At 41.0% G+C, this 18,091-nt stretch overlaps 1 protein-coding gene across 1 annotated transcript in view; it reads right to left on the reverse strand.

Moving 5' to 3' along the window:
- Positions 1-5,830: 5,830 nt before the first annotated feature.
- clcn5b (chloride channel, voltage-sensitive 5b) overlaps positions 5,831-18,091 on the reverse strand; it is a 30,286-nt gene continuing 18,025 nt past the window's right edge. The window contains exons 8-17 of the mRNA XM_042401087.1: positions 17,891-17,971; positions 16,742-16,976; positions 16,472-16,647; positions 15,969-16,109; positions 15,243-15,429; positions 12,313-12,455; positions 12,008-12,157; positions 11,651-11,756; positions 11,308-11,524; positions 5,831-7,063 (exon numbers count right to left, since the gene is read on the reverse strand). Of these exons, the coding sequence (XP_042257021.1) occupies positions 6,973-7,063; positions 11,308-11,524; positions 11,651-11,756; positions 12,008-12,157; positions 12,313-12,455; positions 15,243-15,429; positions 15,969-16,109; positions 16,472-16,647; positions 16,742-16,976; positions 17,891-17,971 (1,527 nt within the window). The 3' untranslated portion in view covers positions 5,831-6,972. The remainder of the gene's footprint in view (positions 7,064-11,307; positions 11,525-11,650; positions 11,757-12,007; positions 12,158-12,312; positions 12,456-15,242; positions 15,430-15,968; positions 16,110-16,471; positions 16,648-16,741; positions 16,977-17,890; positions 17,972-18,091) is intronic.

The raw sequence follows: 18,091 nt of genomic DNA on the forward strand, positions 1-18,091 counted from the left end.
TATCACTCGACTCTGAGGTTCCCCCCTCAGCTTTGCGGAACATTTTCACATCTATGAGCTCAATGTTTTTGGTTATACAACCCACAACCTTCCTGTTTTGGTTCATTCTCATGAGCGTTGTTTCTAGCCGCAGCAAAGATGCCCTGATGAACCCACTGCACCGTGTTATAGCTGCCCAGCGCTAGAAAAAAAGACAAACATATAGCAAGTAGCTGGTGAACATAGTGGAGCATCTAACAACTATAGAGCCAGATATTTCAGCCTGGGGACCAAATACTGGTAAACACAGCTAAAAGGAGAGTGAATATTGGACTTCATCAGGTGCAAAGAAACACTTCTTCAAATGAATGCTAATGTTGCTTGCTGACTGCTAGATGTGGAATACTAAAAGACCCTCTAAGGAGTTGGCTGGTCAGTTTTTTCTGGTACGTACATTTTGTTATAATGGTTTTAAGCCTGTTTTTCACTAGCTAAAATTAGCATTAGCATTATCACAGTTAACCATAGACTGTAAATACATTGCGCTAACCAAGCTAGCAGCTAGCAGCTAGCGTTAGGATCAACTCCACCTTACCGTCCAAATATGGTTACTTCTGGCTCCAAAAATCCAAGATGGCAACGGTCAAAATGCAAACTCAAGGCTTCAAAACGGCAGTCCACAATCCAGTGGGTGACGACATGGAGGTTACATCCATTTTTTTAACAGTCTATGGTGATAATATGTCAGTGTTGGGTGTACAGCGTAGTGTGCTGCCCCCAAGTGGCCAAAATATGAATTATTGCAAATATAATCTATATTTAGTAATGCTTTGTTGCATGTTAATCTCATCTCAATCTGGTTTTGGCTTTTCTGTACAGGCCAGTATTTCACCTACAGTCAAACATGCCTCTTAAGATTCCTCATTAAAACAAAGCTAATTTTTTCACATTGTATGATAATCTAAATGTTTACGATGGCTAAATATCAAAGCTGTTGCTTTGTCGACACAAATGTTTTGGCAGTAAATCAGACTTTTTGCTGCAGCACAGATCAGCTAACAAAGTCAAAAGTTGGCTGTTTATTCAGGGTCCCCGAGCCATGAAAACACAGTGTTTTGGAGTAGAGAAAGGGCTGAAAATACAGTAGTTTAAAGTGTCACAATATGCTAAATTAATTCAATCTAATCTCTTATTGGATATTACATGTGTAGAAGGGTCATTTTAAATCAAAAATCCTAATTTGTCTTGATTGTTGAGAAAAATCATCTTCAGCCTGTAACTGGCTTCACTTTGGTTCACATGTGTGGCAGTGAAAGGTCAGTGTGATCATTCTGTGTTACATGAGCAGCGGCAGCGACAGTGAGCTGCGACTGAAGCTGTGGGAACCTCCACCTTATAACCTCAGGTGACACCAAGAGGGCAGAGATGCAACACTGTAGAGCAGATTGGATTACATACCTCGAAACACACACACACACACACACACACACTTGTGCTTGCTCCCAAATATTTGCTCGCTCTGTCCAGCCCTCGGGGAAACTCACATGAACGCACACGTCATCTTTTTTTTGCATGTTTTCTCGGTTGCTGTCCCCCACACATAAAGGTACGGCGAGAGAAGAGATTTGACACTCAGGGGTGTAGGATGACACCTTGAATTGGCTTATTACCACATCGAAATGTTTTCGCTGCTTTGTAATGTGCACCCAGACAATGGCAGGCCTGGGAACGGGATGACTGATATGAGAGAGAAGCAAATGAGGTAAGGCAAGGAGGAAAATTGACAAGTAAGAGGTGCAACACCAGAAAGAAACAGAACATTGTTTAAAAAAAACAAAACAACAAGTTACAGAAAGGAATAAAAGAAAGCAAGCCAAATACAATATGTGGAAATGCAACCTGTGTGTGTGTATGTGTGTGTGTGTATGTTTGAGGTGTGAGAATGCAGAAGCCACGAGCAGGAAAGTAACTCGAGCCCCATGTGAAGTCTCAGCTACAGGAACTGAGCTCAAGAATACACTGAGTCATTACAAGCCGGCTACAATGCATTCCCTAACACACACACACACACACACACACACACTTTACCCAAACTCGCACATCAAGTCTGAAAAATCCATATGCAAACACTATACGCACACACACACACATACACACTTCCTTCTCCATGTTCACTGCTCTGAATTCCTTCTCACAGAGATTATGTAGCCAGAAACAAGTTCTGACTAGACGACGGAGACGGTGAGTCAAGAATGGCCGCATGACACCTTTAACCCCGAGGGTCTACGATATGAACACACACACACACACACACAATCACTCATTGTTTATATAGGACCCCCCCCAACATGGACAGATTATGAGACAATGGGCCCCTTGACACAGACATGTAAAAGGTTACTTCTTGTACCTAGTAGCAGCATATCTACGCTCTCCCATAAATATTCCCAAAGATACTACAGGGAGCCGTATAAAATCCTGTATAAAGAAATTGGTTTTGCAGGTTATATTCTCTCAAAAAAGATATTCTTCATGTAATAAATATAACATAGTGATGTGTTTTAACTTACTGTAAGCTACATGTGCAGCAAAAGTGTAGTAAAAATAAATATTAGACCAGACTTTAATACTTCTGAGTCGTATTCGAAGAAAATATGCGTTCAAGACATCTTAACTTTTGACCAAACCCTTTGACTTTGAAACAAGAAATGTTAAAACTGTAACACTCACTTCAAACATTTTCTTTATTCCCCGCATAGTTCCTAAATCTTTTTGACTTGTGAGTTGAAATCACTTCAGTCGAAGAGGGATTTTCGCTAAAGAACGATTTAATACGAGTCAGTTTTAGTTGCTTGAAGAGAGAAAACTAGCCAGTTACAACGAGAAAAGAGCAAAAATGATAGAAAATTCTTCCTTCTTGTCCAGTTTTAATCTTCTTGCATCCTCTCAGATTCACCTGGAGACCCTGTATGGATCACTGATCAACACTCACCTTTAACTCTGTCCTCAAAACTGAGTGCAGCCCAACAGCTGATGATGCAAGAGAATCAACTGTGTTTGTAATAAATAAATAAATCAGTGTAAAGGCTGTAAAATACAAAGATTTTCCTATAAATGTTTCCTTCTATCCATTTCCAGTTGAAGCCACACAAAGTTAAAAGTCTTGAAGTAATCACATCTTTGAGTTATTAAATCAAATCGTGTCCTTTAATGATTTTTGTATTAAATCAATTAGTTGTTTCTACTGAGTTTTACCTTGATGTGGTGATTATTATTCACTCTGGTTTGAAACAAACTGGATCTAACCATCAGTGACCGTCGAGGCAAACGATCTTTAATAAATCAATAAAACTTTAAAAGGATTATTCCTCTTGCAGTGACTTTATATTATAACTCACGATGAAAGCTGAAACTAATTCGGGGGTTTTGTCTCGCAGCACATGTCAACTGGAAACAGATGCGTCCATAAAGACATAAAGACAAAACGCTGGCGAGCGTTGTACAACAAAACAAAGTCCACGACTCGGATAGGCGTCTGAGAGTGTTACATGCAATAAAATCGTATTAATCAGGGTTTTCTGAGTTTTAAATCCTCTCGGAGGAGCTGGATCACCCCGACGATGATGATCTGCTACATTTGGACTTGACTGTAATCATAAATTATGAATCAGAATGATTTGCTGCAATAGACAAGCAAGAGAAAAATAAACTTCTCATCCCCTCATGAGTTTACCTCTGGTATGGAAGTAAAACAGCGCCAAAATATGATGTACAGTTTGTTCTTTACTTACTGTTTTGTTTCTATATAAAGATTTAATTTAATTTGGATTTATAGGGAGTTTTCCCTTGCTCCGTCCTTTTCTTTTTGTTTATTATGTGCTGCTGTAACACTTTTAATTTCCCTCTAGGGATCAATAAATTGTCTTATCTTTACGCGTACAGTAAAATGGGAGGTGATACAAGTACATGATGATGACAAACTGAGGAAATAGTGTGAGTTATTTCATATTTTCATGCTACTGACTCAAAGCGCCGCACATTAAAATCCGCTAAAACACCTCAGCGCCGTCGCTCTGACCAGCGTCAGTTTTTAAGAGCTGATCGATCGCAGAAGAGCCGCCACATAAAAACAAAGACTACTTTCGGGGACTGTGTTTGCTGGACATTTAATCTTTCTCTTAAGTTTTAGTGGTATTCATGTAGCAGCACAGTGCTGGCTAATGCTAATGCTAACGCTAGGGTCATTTAATCCTGCAATAACAGATTTCTGGTCACTAGAGGGCAGCAGAAATAAGCTGGCATATTATCACCTGATAAGCAGTATTGAGAATGAATGAAAACCGTAAAGATATTGGCTGAAACATCAAAACAAAGAGCCAAAAACACTACAAGCAAGCGTACAATTACTATAAAAAGACTGATTATAGCAGCAGTAAGTCATCAACATACAGTATTTTCGTCAAGCGCTTCTTCCCAGGACACATGACCTTTCTGTGTCCGAACTGAGGGTCACTGAAAGCGTCTCTAAAATCAAATAAATTCTCCAATTTCAACATGTTTTTACTGGCTACACAGAGCAGCATCCAGATGTGATGGAGGAGAAAAAAAAAATCAATTCAGCAGATAAATAAAGAGAACGAGGTGAAACTTTATGAGTCCCAGGTTGAAAAAAATTTAAGAGCCTCCCTGGTGGCGCACAAAGCCGAAGCAAGTCGACCGGCTGAACCTTCAAAGTGTTAAAAATAGTCCAGAATAATATTATTCAGCTCATGATAGAGGATCAGCGATGGACCGGGAGGCGATATAATATCTGAAATACCATAAACTGGCTTTCTGTGTTCAGACGTTGAAGACACTGAATCTCTGACAGCATTTTAGGGTTTTTTTTATCTCCATCTTCTTAAACAAGCATATTTTTGAAGACATAATATGTAAAGAATGAGCCAAAGGAAACAAGACTGACAGAATAAATTTTAGACATCATACGGTGGATAGCAGCTCTAAATCTTGACTTAAATCTGCTCTATTTAGATTTAGCTTTTTAGCTAATGTATCAATAACTTTGAGTTTTTAAGAAGAAAAAACTCAAAGTTTTAATGATAAAGTTACTTATTTTCTATGTATCTAATGCTAATTAATAAAAAAAAGAGAGGTGATAAAAGATTTGTTGGATTCAGAGCTTCATGAAATCAGGTATTTCACAAACTTGGAGCCAAATCCATTATTATGACGATCAATCACTCAGTTTGAGTAATTTTTTAAAGAAAAAATGCCAAAAATCTTTGATTCCAGCTTCTTAAACTAAATATCTTTGGGTTGTGGACTGTTTATCAGGACAAGATTTCGCTTTTTAGCTAAATGTATCAATAACTTTAAGAATGTTTAAGAAGAAAAAGCTCAACTTTTTACTGATAAGGTTACTTATTTTCTATATATCTAATGCTAATTAATAATAAAAGAGAGGAGAAAGGATTTGATAAGATTTAGAGCTTCATGAAAAGCCAAATCCATTATTTTGAGGATCAATCACTCATTTTGAGTAATTTTTTAAAGAAAAAATGCCAAAATTCTCTGATTCCAGCTTCTTAAATGTGAATATTTTCTGTTTCTTTAGTCTTCTATGACAGTAAACTAAATATCTTTGGGTTGTGGACTGTTTATCAGGACAAAACAAGACATTTAAAGTTGCATCTCAAGCTTCAGGAAACAGTGATCGACATTTTTCAGACATCTTATAAACCAAACAACTGATCTATCGACAGATCAATCAATCAATAATGAAAACAACTGTTAGTTGCAGCCTTAATGGAAACAAACCATTAATTCACAGAAAAACAGACACCAACACCAGTTTATCAGTGAAATAATTTAGTGGGACAAACAATTATACATTTACATAAATTATGTGTCATGATTCTCTCGTTGTTTTGTATTGTAGCCCTTCCACAGCAGCCCAGAAACACCTGAACTCTTTCATAAGGCATGACATGGTTTTTTGCAGCATCGTCTATGTGTGTATGATTTTTTATACATATATATATTAGTCATACAGCCAATCGGAGGAGTCCGTACGGACCAGACGAGACAACATCTCTTAGTTTCCCAGGCTGGCTGGAGTCTCACACATCTCATGAGTCCATATGACAAAAAAAAAAAAAAAAAAGACATTTATGGAGAGTTCACAGGCTGTCATGAAGTCTTAATGGAGTGTTAAGTGTGTGTGTGTGTTTAGTAGATCCTCTTCTCACACTTGCTTATCCTTTGCCCCCCCCCCCAGGCTACAGGAAACCTCACAGAGGGAGGGGAAGAGGGGGGGGAGTGGGTGACTGCGCATCCATCAGCCCGGCTCAGAGAGCTGTGTCTGGGCTTGTGCTCGCTCCGACAGCCGGAGGGGACAGGCACGGAGCTCCCCGGACTTTCTATTTATCTTTCCTGATGTCTTTAAATTCTCTTCCTCCTTGTATTAACAGCGGATTATCTGTTCACATCTTCTTTCTCTCTGCAGCGTAGTAGAGGAGCAAGACGGCGAAGCTTGCTCCTCTGAGTTACAGATTTCTCCTTTCTTCCAAACTCGTTAAAAAAAGAAAGAAAGGAGAGTGAAAAACGAGCAGATTTGACGTTTTTTTTCCCCCGTCGACTGTCCTACATCCTTCTGGGTTGAACATGAAATGGGGGGGGCAGAAGTGTCATTAAAGATGAGTCACTGTTTCTGAGAAAAAAACCTTCATTCAACAAAAAAAACCCCACAAAAACAAAAAAACATCCACTGTCCTCGAGTCCTCTGTGCAAACGGAGCACGACTTAGTTGGCTTTGTTTTTTTTAATCTTAGAAGAAGAGGTAAAGGTGCGTTTCATTTCAAAAAAGTGTACAAGCTGGTGTCTTCTTAAAGAGTCTGCTCTCCCCCTGGTCTACAGAGGCGAGGGACGGAGGGATGATGATGATGATGATGATGATAAGGAGGAGGAGGAGGAGGAAGAGAGGACGGAGGGGTTTCAGTTGAAGAGGATCGAGTCAGGGTCTCTGTTGGCTATCTGCGCCATGTGTTTCAGTATGTCCTTTTTAGTGATGATTCCCAGCAGCCTCCTAATGACACAGCGAGAGAAGAGAAAAGAAGAGAAGAAGAGAAGCAAAGTCAGGGGAAAAAGCAGATTACTTCACATCATACTTTGTTTGCTTCGTCATGGGAAGTCAAGAGGTGTGACAGAAAGCAGAATCGCAGAAGTTAAGCAGCGGTTCTGGTCTTGTATCTCGACACTGGAGGCTCAGCTGGGGGGGGGGGTTTGTTTTATGGTCCCAGAGGGGGGGAAACTGGCTCGTAGTGGGAGATCAGAGTGTGCAAACACTAAGGCCAAACACGCTAACGGCTAATTACAGCTGACACTTGAGTGCTAAATATGTGAACTAAAGCAAAAGAAACCATACAGATCTGGACACTGGTGTGTTCATGAATGTCCGGAGAAACTGGCGTGAGCACGAGCAGCCATTAATTGTGCAACACTCCCAGAATGTTTCATCCCACTTGAGATTTAAGGGGCTCATTGTTCAACACGGGTCGACCCCCCCCGCACTCCCGGGAGGAAACTATTGAGAAAAAAGGTTTGTACGCATGATGATTAACTCCGAGAAATTCAGAAACGATTGTATTTATATTTCGAAACGCAAAGATTTCGGGGTTTTTTGAGGGGAAGCGAACGGAGCGGCGGGACTCGTTTCGAACATGTGAGATTTGGACAGTAGATTTAAAAATAACTCCTGTTAAGACATTTCCAGGAAGTGATGTTGTGGTTTTTTTTTTTTGTGGTCTCTTGCATCATTTTGTGTCATATTCCTCAACAGAGCTCTTGCGAACGCGCTCGGTTTGCCAAAAGAATGTATGAAGAGTAAAAAAAGAAGCTCACAGAAGAAGAGAAGAAACCTCAAGGGAGGTATTTTTTTAAAACGATGACTGTCAGCTAGATATTTATGACTCCAGCCTTCCTGTGATTAAAAGACCTTGAAGTAAAGATACCAACTAAACTAAAGATTGTCTGCGGTTATTCTGTGAGGTGTTCATTTCGGCGCTCTGACTAGCAACAATAGTATTTTCCCAGAGATCATACACAACACTTCAAGGTCTTCGTTTTCTGTGTGTCACTCCCAGACAGTGACTGATCTGTCGGCTCTCGTGAAAAAGACAAATCCTCCTCTGATGGAGCGGGACAGACAGCAGATTTCTTTTTACGGCCGTATTCAATCCCTTCTTTCCTTCTTCGCCCCGGAGCCCCTTCTTTCCCTTTCATGTGCCGTAAAGAATGTGTAAATACATTTTTCATGTCACACGTGGATCCACTCTGGTTCAGATCGGTTCCCGTGTGTGTGCAGCAGCCGTCGTCAAGGCCGAAACAGTGAGCGAGGCCTTTTAAATGACTCCTTCATAAAGACGTTTAGGTGGAGAGTAAACACAGTACGGTAGAGCCGGACTCGCTTCTGAGGGGGTTTTTCGTCGAGAGCAGCTGATGCTTCTCTAAGATTTGGTTTGAATTAACAGGCTTCACCTTCAGGCTAGAGTCTTTAAAAGCTGCACCGGGAGACGTTACGCTTCGGTTTCAACTGTGCAGCAGTTGAAGGATCTTAAAAGGGCCACTCCACTGATTTTAAACATCAATCTCATGTTTATAGGATGTGTAAATTGTTGTATATTATATCTTCAAGGGCTCTGGAGGGAGAGGAGTTTGGATAAATAACTCTGATGATGAGGTAGAGATGCTATCAGGGGATCACGGTACCTCAGTTTGGATACTTAAGAGTTTAACAGGAAGCCTGCGTGTTACAAAAGAAATAAAAGATACTAACAAGTGTAGCCTCCAGAGTTTTTTGGGAACTTTTTTGGAACCATATTTCAGACTAAAAGTCGGGGCCTTTATGAAGAGGCTTTCATAAATTAACTGAAGACTCTTAATTGCACGCAGCATGTTCACCAACGTGACTGTTGTGTGATTATTGAACGCCGAAGGGACAAAAAAGGAAAAAAATCTGAGCCTTTATTATCTGTCAAGAGGCGATAAATCTTTGAAATGGCTTAAAGGAACACATACAGTAGAAAAAAAAACACAGATTGAGGAAGGATAAAAGACTCTGACGCTGCTGTTTAGGAACTCAAACCCAATAAATTAACTTGAGTATAGAATTTGAATTGATAACATCTGAATTAGCGAGGAGGAGTCATGAGTTTTTACATCCTTCCTCTAATATTTCTTTTCTTTCTCTCACTGAAAACTCATTTAAATCAAAAGGTTTTCTTATAATAACTTATTTATGTTGGTTTTTCATGATACATACATGTGGGAATGAGTGTGTGTACGGGTATTTTATTCTCGTCTTTCCTTTTACATTGTTCTTTTATGTTTGCCTTGGAAAGCGATTGCTATATAAATCAACTTTATCATTATCATTATTATTACATCCTCTCTTATCTCTTGTCTTTCTACAACGCCGTCTACGTATCCACCCATGATGACCTCATCCTCGACGGCTGCTGAGACTAAAGACAAAAGCGATTTAGACAAAGACTAAAAGCTGACAGTGTGAGGAATGTGACGAGCTACATGGTTGCATGTGTGTGTGTGAACTACAAGCTACTACAATGTTTGTTGACAGCGTTGGTAACATAAATTAATATATAAGCTGTGTTTGAACGTGTCACATCACCTTAAACAACTTGTATCTGTGTGTGTGTGTGTGTGTGTGTGTGTGTGTGTGTGTGTGTATGAGACGCTGCAGGGGAACGAATCAAACAGTGATTTATTCGTGTTTATTCTCACTGGGGAGCATCTTCTGTTCTGATCTGTCTGAATGTGATTCATCACCCGGAGCAGAAATGTCCTTTTGTCATTACAAACACAGTTATTAACTCTGACAACTGCTTTATGTGTGATGGGGGCTTAATGGAGCTGGAGGGGTTTTGTTTTTTTTTTTCGTGGATGGAAACGATTTCAAAGTCAAAAATACTTTTATTAAAGGGGAAACTTTGGTATTTTTTTTTTTTTCAAATCTGGAGCCGATTTTCTCATCAGTTTGTGTCAAAGTGTCTGATGAGGACAACGATTTTGAGTGAGAGCGCCGCAGCCCCGAAAAAGAGGCTGAGAAGTAATCTGACGGGATGTACGTCCGGTAAACAGGCTCAGAGTGTTATCAGGGCGAAGTCTCGTTCTGAAATCTCGTGAGAGTTGAGTTGTCGTCGAATCGGCTGAATATTCAGGCCATGACAGAGTTGGAGAGAAGAGTGCAGGGAGGAGGAAGATGTGTTGGAGTAAAGTAGTTTAGTGTTATATAAAAGATTTTCCGAGTCATGGCTGAATATTTAGCTGATTCAAGAGCGACTCAACTCTCATGAGATTTCAGAACGAGACTTCTCCTTGAGCGAGACTTGGTTGGACACAATAAGAAAGGTAAAAGGTAAAGAAAAATGTTTAATTTCTCTGTATGATCCTTTTTATAATGTTGTCAGACACTTATAATAACAATCTGAGCCTGTTAGTAGCAAAAACAAGCACTTTTATCGCCCAATCAGATTACACTGCAGCCTGTTTAGTGGCTGCCGGCTGAAGCGCTCTCTCTCTATACTGGACCAGTTTCAAAACCTGTTGTCTCTATTAGTCACTTAGAAACAAAAAGATGGGAAAATCAGGTCCAGGTTGGAAAACACCGAAGTTTCCCTTTAAATGTTGAACCCTGTTTTCCATCCACGTGCTGATCTCTGTTCCGTCTGTAGGTATTTGTTTGTCTACTCATCCATCTGACACATTTATGGCCTACACAAAATAATAAAAAACATAGTTGGATACTGGTTTGACGCCAGAGTCTTCTTCCTCTTGTGACTGAATCTTAACATCTCCATCAGTTTTCCATTATGGAGACCTCAGTCAGATGAACTCAGCAATTTTATAGATACCTTGTATGAAAGGGGCTTTAAAATAATCCTCGTGGTTCACGGTAATGGGGTCAGTGCTAGTACGGATTTATGAGCAAATGCACCTTGAGAACTTCCTGTACCATGTCTCACAGTTCCTCCATACATTATTCCATACCGTCTAAGTCTCCCTCCCTAACTTCTCTGCCTCTTTGGAATGACATGAGACTCTCCCACACATCCATCTGTCACTCCTGTCGTCCCCTCTGCGAGCGAAATCTACTAAAGATATATCACTTAAATGTGTGTAGGAGTGGAGAGAGTAGTCACTTTATGTATGCGTTCATTTCCTTCCTATTTATCAGTTCCTTCCTCCGTTTTTTTCTTGTCGAGGATTCTCTACTCTCGCTAGTTTAGGGATATTTTTGTTTGTTCTCACCCGTTATGTGTAACCAGACACTGGCGTAGCCCCAGCTTCCTGAAAATATCCACGGTGATGTCCATGGGTGTGTGGTCCGTGACCGTGAAGGGACTCAGATCCATGATGCCTCTGAGGCGGAGGGGAGGCGGGGCGTCTGCAGCCTGGGCCGGAGCGTGCTCGGTAAAAACCACCTGAGATGCGCTGACGACGCCTTCCTGACGCTTCCGGGCGTTGTCTGAAATGACAAGAAGGAAGGGGGAATGAGGGGACGAGCGCTCACGTACTGTAAGCTTTTATATCTGATGTTATTGCCCGTTATGATAAGACAGCAGGTATATTTATGTGCGTGTAGAGTTCTGACCTATTGATATGAGCAGATCTCTTCTGAGTACAAATCCCACGAGCCTCTGGGACTCCTGGGAGACGACCACGGGGAAGCCGCTGTAGTGAGTGCTCTCCACCAAGGCCTGGGGACACAAACAGATAAGACTCAATAATAACAAACAAAAGCTGCTTTTAGAGTCTGTTTTTTATTTTGAAATCCATCCTGAGATAAGTTGTGGACACCCAGAGAGAAAGTTGTTGTCAATTTGTGACAGTTAATACATTTATCAGCCTATTTATACATGTTTACCTCTTTCTTATCACATGTACTTTCCATATTACTGTGTGTTTTCATGCTTTCTCTGCTCAGCGTTTTCAGTTTGTGTGTCCGTACCTCCACCTCCCCTACGGTCATGCCCTCCTGTGTGAGCACAGCCAGCGCAGGGTCCGACCTCCTGGGCCTCATCACGTCCACCGCCAGGCTGCTGTGCCCAAACTCCTCTTTAGGCTCCAGGAACGGGTAGCCGTTCAACCTGATGTGAGCCTGCAGATGTAAAATAACGTGCGTTGTATGAGTGTGTATGTTTTCAAAAGTGAGAGTGTATTTACTCAACATCAGGCTTAAATCAAACCTTCCCTCTGCATACGGCGAAACACGGAAAATACCCAATTTTACAGTTTTGACAAGCACGCACACACCTCGTAGATTCCCTCTCTTCCGAAAGCATCTGCTACCCATTTGCTGGTCATGGTCGCGGCCATGAGGGGGACGATGTACTCCAGACCGCCAGTCAGTTCAAACATGATGACGACCAGCGAGACTGTCATACGAGTCACTCCACCTTGAAAGAGAGAGAGAGAGAGAAGAGGAGGTAAAAGGTTAGAATACTCGCAGGTGGCGTGTGATGCGTCTAAACTGAGAATAAAGCAGCGATTACGATGTGAAATCTAAGCGAAACTGAAACTGTACTCCGAACTCTTGACATTTCTTTACCTCAACGTTTAAGCTCTTTATTTTTCCTTCATATTTATGTGGAGAACTCGTAGTTTATTTCAATGGTTTTGCTCTGAACCCAATTACAATCATCTTCCTCGGTTGCGGCCAGAAAGCAAGGCTACGCTTTCAACTCCACGCCGCAGCTCTTTACTGTGGCCTGCTTCCTCTAAACAACTGGCTTATGTCAGCTCAACGTGAAAGAGTTTCATTGTAAACACTATATATCCATTACAGAGGAGGAGGGGGGAACAAAAAAAACAAAACCCAAAGTCTCTTTTGTTAGTCGTCCAGTATTTCAAAAATGCAAAAATGGAGATGATTATATGCTCTCAAGACTGTTCCCTGAAGCTCATTGTTGTAGAGTTTAGAAATATTTCTCATCATTACATCCACATGTTTTTTTCAGTAAGAGATTTAAGATTACTGGTAGATATTGTCTAAATACAGTAAGTCAAACAAGAAGTTGTGTCTTCTTTTAGATTAGATGTTTGTCATGTAAAACAGCAACTAAAAGGAAAATGTACAGAAGAAGCAGTGAATTCAATTACAGCCTGTTTTCAGTTTATCTTTATTATGGCTAGAAACTGTTTTTTTCCCCCCCACATTTAAATGAAAAATCATCAGCAACTTTCACCACAATCTAATCTGTACTCCCATTAAAGGTTTAGAGGCTGATGCAGCATTCACACAGCCACAAGTTAAGTTTATACGTTCCTGGTTGGTGTTTGTTGGGATTTTCTCCAACAGTCCAGAGACAAGAGAGCTCACACCAGTGATAGTGTTTAAAAAATAAAAAAAGGCACTTAAGGAGGAATTTAAAAATAGAGGGACAAATTATAGCAGCAGGAATAAAAATCTTTGGCTTTAATCAGATGAGTTCTGCTCACTGCTGGAAGTGATTCTTGGCCACTCTTGTTATTCGCAAGAGCCAATCGAAAAGAAGTACTAAGAGAGTGTAATTAAATTGGTACGTATTTCAGAAACAAAGAAACCTCTCTCTAAACTTTGCCCCTCATCTACTGGCCAGACTAATCTGGCTTCTTACCCTCTGAATAGTAGGAACCGTCTCCTCATGGTTAGAATTAATACCCATCTGTTTTGATACAAAAACACTTCCTGAGTGTGAGCGAAGGCACCGGCTATCTGTTTACTTAAGGCTTTGACAAAGGAATGAGGAGTTTAAAGCGAAACGCTTCATTCTGGTCATTCATTAACACTTTTGGGATTTACGGCCCGTGATAGGAAACAGTGACAGTTAATATGGGAAACGTGTATGTAAACATGTGGTACTTGGTTTGGCATGTGGTAACAGTCAGTTAAAGCAATGCGTTCCTAATGATGTGCACACTTTTTCAAATGTAATGTCTAACCTGACTGGTTTCATTAGAGCCCGACTGATACTGGGATTTTTGTTGCCAATGCCGATACTGATATCAGGAAGTTAAAGAATTCAATATCAATACATCAGTTGATATTCTTTATATACATTTTTACAGTTTAACAATAAATGTGTTGTCCAAAATGACATCAGTGCACTGAGACAGTTCACTTCACTGGGAATTTAATACTTATAAATAACTAGAAATAAAAAACACAAATAGAAAACTTGAATTAATAAAAAAGGATAAAATATACTAAAGTATGATATAAAATGCTGCCTATATAACTTAAAAAAATAAAAAAAAATCAGCACATATCAGACAACGTGTATATCAATATCGATATATCTGTGAGAGGCCGATATTGGCTGATAATCAATTGGGCTCAAGATTTAATAAGTATTTATTTTCAATAACTGATGGATTCAGTAGTAACCTAAATTTGAAGGAATGAGATATTTCACTTTGCTAAACCAGAAAAGACGTGTTAATCCACAAATATCATTTTTACACTGCAGGTCACCATCTATCAGGTAATATTTGACTATAATTAAGTGCTAATATCTTTATTTTCTTAAAATAATGAGAATATTTCAATAGAAATGAACTTGTTTCAATCATTTTCTAGAGTTGAGTCTCTGTATCTGGGAACAAGATGGAATAAAGAAGGTTTCTGACATAAATTACTTGAAAATTGTTAATTTGCAGGATCAAATATTCTGACAGCAACACATTTTTTCACTTGTATCCAGAAAATAAGACTTTAGGGACTCGAAACCACTTGAAGGTCTCCCTCCGTCCTTCAGTTAACTGGGTCTGGAGAGCAAATGTCCGTCTCCCCGCCCACATCCACCTGCTCCCCAAGCATCCCAAGAAATTCCTAAGTCAGACTGAACATGAAATCTTTATCCCTCTGTTGTGTTCCCAGTTGTACGTGCTCGGAATACCATCGTAGGGAGGCATGCGGAAAACATCCTGATCAAATACCCCAACGACCGTCTGGTTCCTTTCATCTATTCCAAGCTGGCTCTGGATATCTGAGCTCCTCGTCCTGCCCCCCCCCCCCCCCCCCCCCCCGCCCCCCCGTCGGTGAGGCCACACACCCTGTTTTGACTGTTTGTGTCTGAGATGTTTTCCGTCGCTACCTAAACCTCCAGGAACTGAAAAACTTCAGCTCCAGGCTATGTACCGCATTGATCCGTCTGTCTATCTCCGTTTTACCTGAAAACGATCGACCATAACACACGTCTCACCTAAACACGCGGCGGCTCCCACCATAGCGTAGAGCCCCGGGGTGATGCAGTCCGCTCCTGGCGAGCACCACCCTTTAAAGATCAACCAGTCGTGGTTATAATAGGCCAGCTGCTCCATGCAGACACCCAGCAGTCTGCCGGCGATGGCTCCGACCGCCATGCTGGGGATGAAGAGCCCGGAAGGAACCTGGATGGATGGATGGATGGATGGATGGATGGAGGAAGAGGAGAAAACAAACAAACTTTAAATATCTTTGAGAGGGTTTGACTCATTACAAAGATGATGACACCCTCATCAAGTTGATTGATGATTAGTAACACAGCGATCATGACCTCATCTGGACAACAATCAACATTTACACCCTTAGACTTCTTTCCAAAGAACTTGATCCTCCAAGGAAACCACATGATAATGAATCATGTCGCTCTGACTCAGTGTATAAAACATGCAAAAACCATCCAAAGGCTCAATTAGTCTTCATTTGAACTGTAACATGGGCAACATGAGTAATGTCGGTGGAAGAAAACTAGGACACCGATTCAAAAATTGGGTTCCAAACGTATTAAAGACAGCTGCCTGTGTGGGATTTTTCACACGCTATGTTACAAAGAGTTCACAGAGGATGACATTAGAAGAAAATAACCCCAAAAAATCCCCGTCAGCCTGCTCGGAAACACCTCAGACGACAGATAAAAAACTATCTGTATGTGTGTTTGTTCGCTAACCTTCATGCCGAAGGTAATCACAGTGATCATCATCTTGAAGACTAAAGCCAGAGACAGCTGCCACAGAGCCGTGTAGAGGCCTTCTCCTGCCGGCCGGTCCGCCAGGCTGTTACCCACACCTGTTTCTGATATGTTGGTTGGCTGGAAGGTGTGTGTGTGGGAGAAATCAACGGAGACGTCAAGAGACGACGGGAGGATAAAAGAGGAGAAGACAGACACAGAGATGGACAGAGACAGTCAGTAATTTCAGTAAAATAGATAATCTTCCATAATGTGATCAGTCTCTAACTCTAAGTTCAACATTTGGTTACATTGTGGGACTGACGATGACAAACCACATAAACTTGTTGACTTATTCTCTCACACCACATAAATCTATCAACGCCTTTCCACCACACATTTCAAGCTCTATAAACAAACGCTCTGACTAAACCTCCTACTTTAAAACACACACACACACACACACACACACACACACACACACACAAAGCGGCACAGCTGACCTGCTTGTAGCCGCACAGCTGAGACGAGTCGAGCAGGGAGCAGTCGTTGAAAAGCTCGGAGATGAGCTCGGCTCCGCTCATCCTGGTGTAGCTGTTTGGGTAGGCGAGCAGGGCGGTCAACGCGGCGACCACCAGCACCTCGATGACGGGGTAGTGGCCGAGACGGGTGGATTTACCTGGGAGGGAGAGAGTGAGAGAAAAAAACAAACCATTTAAGAGTGATTGCATCCGTTTAACCGACACACATTCACCATTAAAACCAGTACTCACGTCTCCTGCACCAGGCGATGTTGGCCTTGATGAACAGCGCCCCCCAGAGGCCTCCGAATATCCCCAGCAGTATAAAGGGGCCCAGCTCCACTAGGTGCCACGGAGCATGAAACTCCACGTAAAACAGCACCAGGCGGCTGTTCCCGAACGGGTTGATGGAGCGAAGAGTGAAGGCTGCGACCAGGGCGGCGAAGAAGGAACGCCACAGCGTCTTCAGAGGGAAGTAGTAACTCACCTGGGAGGAGAGAGGAAGACGGCGTTAGACTGACGGAGAAGATACATCACATGAGATGATTGTTGTTGTTGTTAGTGAAGACAAACCTGATTTTATAGACATTTATATGAAAGATAAACATGAAATAACACCAAAAATCTGAATATTTACCTCATAAATAACAATAATAATAATTATTATATCATATAGGGATGCAAGAGCTCAGCAAAGTGCCTTAAACGTTATTAATTAAATGTGTAAAATTGTAGATTATCATTAACATTTGGGATACAAAGTCATATTTAACCACTTGAGGCTTCTTTTTTTATCTCAGAGCAATAAAAACAAAAAAACTGTACAATATTATCACTTCATATACAAATAAATCAACAAATTAGCGCTCAGTTTTCCCATTTTTTGAGCAGCACTCTGAAGGTTTCATCCCAAACTAACTGAAAAGCTCCTCGGGGGTTTTATTGCGTTTAACGCTGCCAAGACACATTTACTTCCCCAAACTATCTACGCAAACACTTCTTCATGGTTTGTTATGTCCCGGATAGGTGCCAGGCGCTGTGTGGTGAGCGGCGCAGAAGATTTAAACAAGAACTGAAAAGAATGCAGCTGAGTTTTTTTTATTTTTTCTATTTTTATCTGGTACTGATAGGATCACTGGCGCTTACAGTGTTGTTCTGATGCAGAAAACGCTAGATGATTGGGGTTTTATTTGATCCTGCTTTGCGTGTTTCACAGTCATAAAGTCGAGTGCGTGTCATTTAATTTCATTCCAGTTTCATGTTACTTCAAATATCCTCAGATGTCGATGATCTGAGATTTCAACAACGGCCAAAATAAATGCAGATGTTGAATTACCTGACAAATGACTAAAAATTGCTTCTTTTTTAAAAAAATTTAAATCAGTAAAGAAGTGCACTCACCTCCTCCAGGCTGAACAGGACTCCTCCTATGGGAGCGCCGAACGCCACGGACACACCGACCGCTGCCGCCGCTGACAGCACCTACACGCAAGACACAAAAAATAAAGTGTATTTGCATTACAGTACAATTGAGACCTTACACGAGGTCATACGGGAATGATTATATAGAACAGGAGTTCTTTATTATATTTCACTGTCAGT

Source organism: Thunnus maccoyii, chromosome 22 (assembly GCF_910596095.1).
Source record: "Thunnus maccoyii chromosome 22, fThuMac1.1, whole genome shotgun sequence".
NCBI lineage: Eukaryota > Metazoa > Chordata > Actinopteri > Scombriformes > Scombridae > Thunnus > Thunnus maccoyii.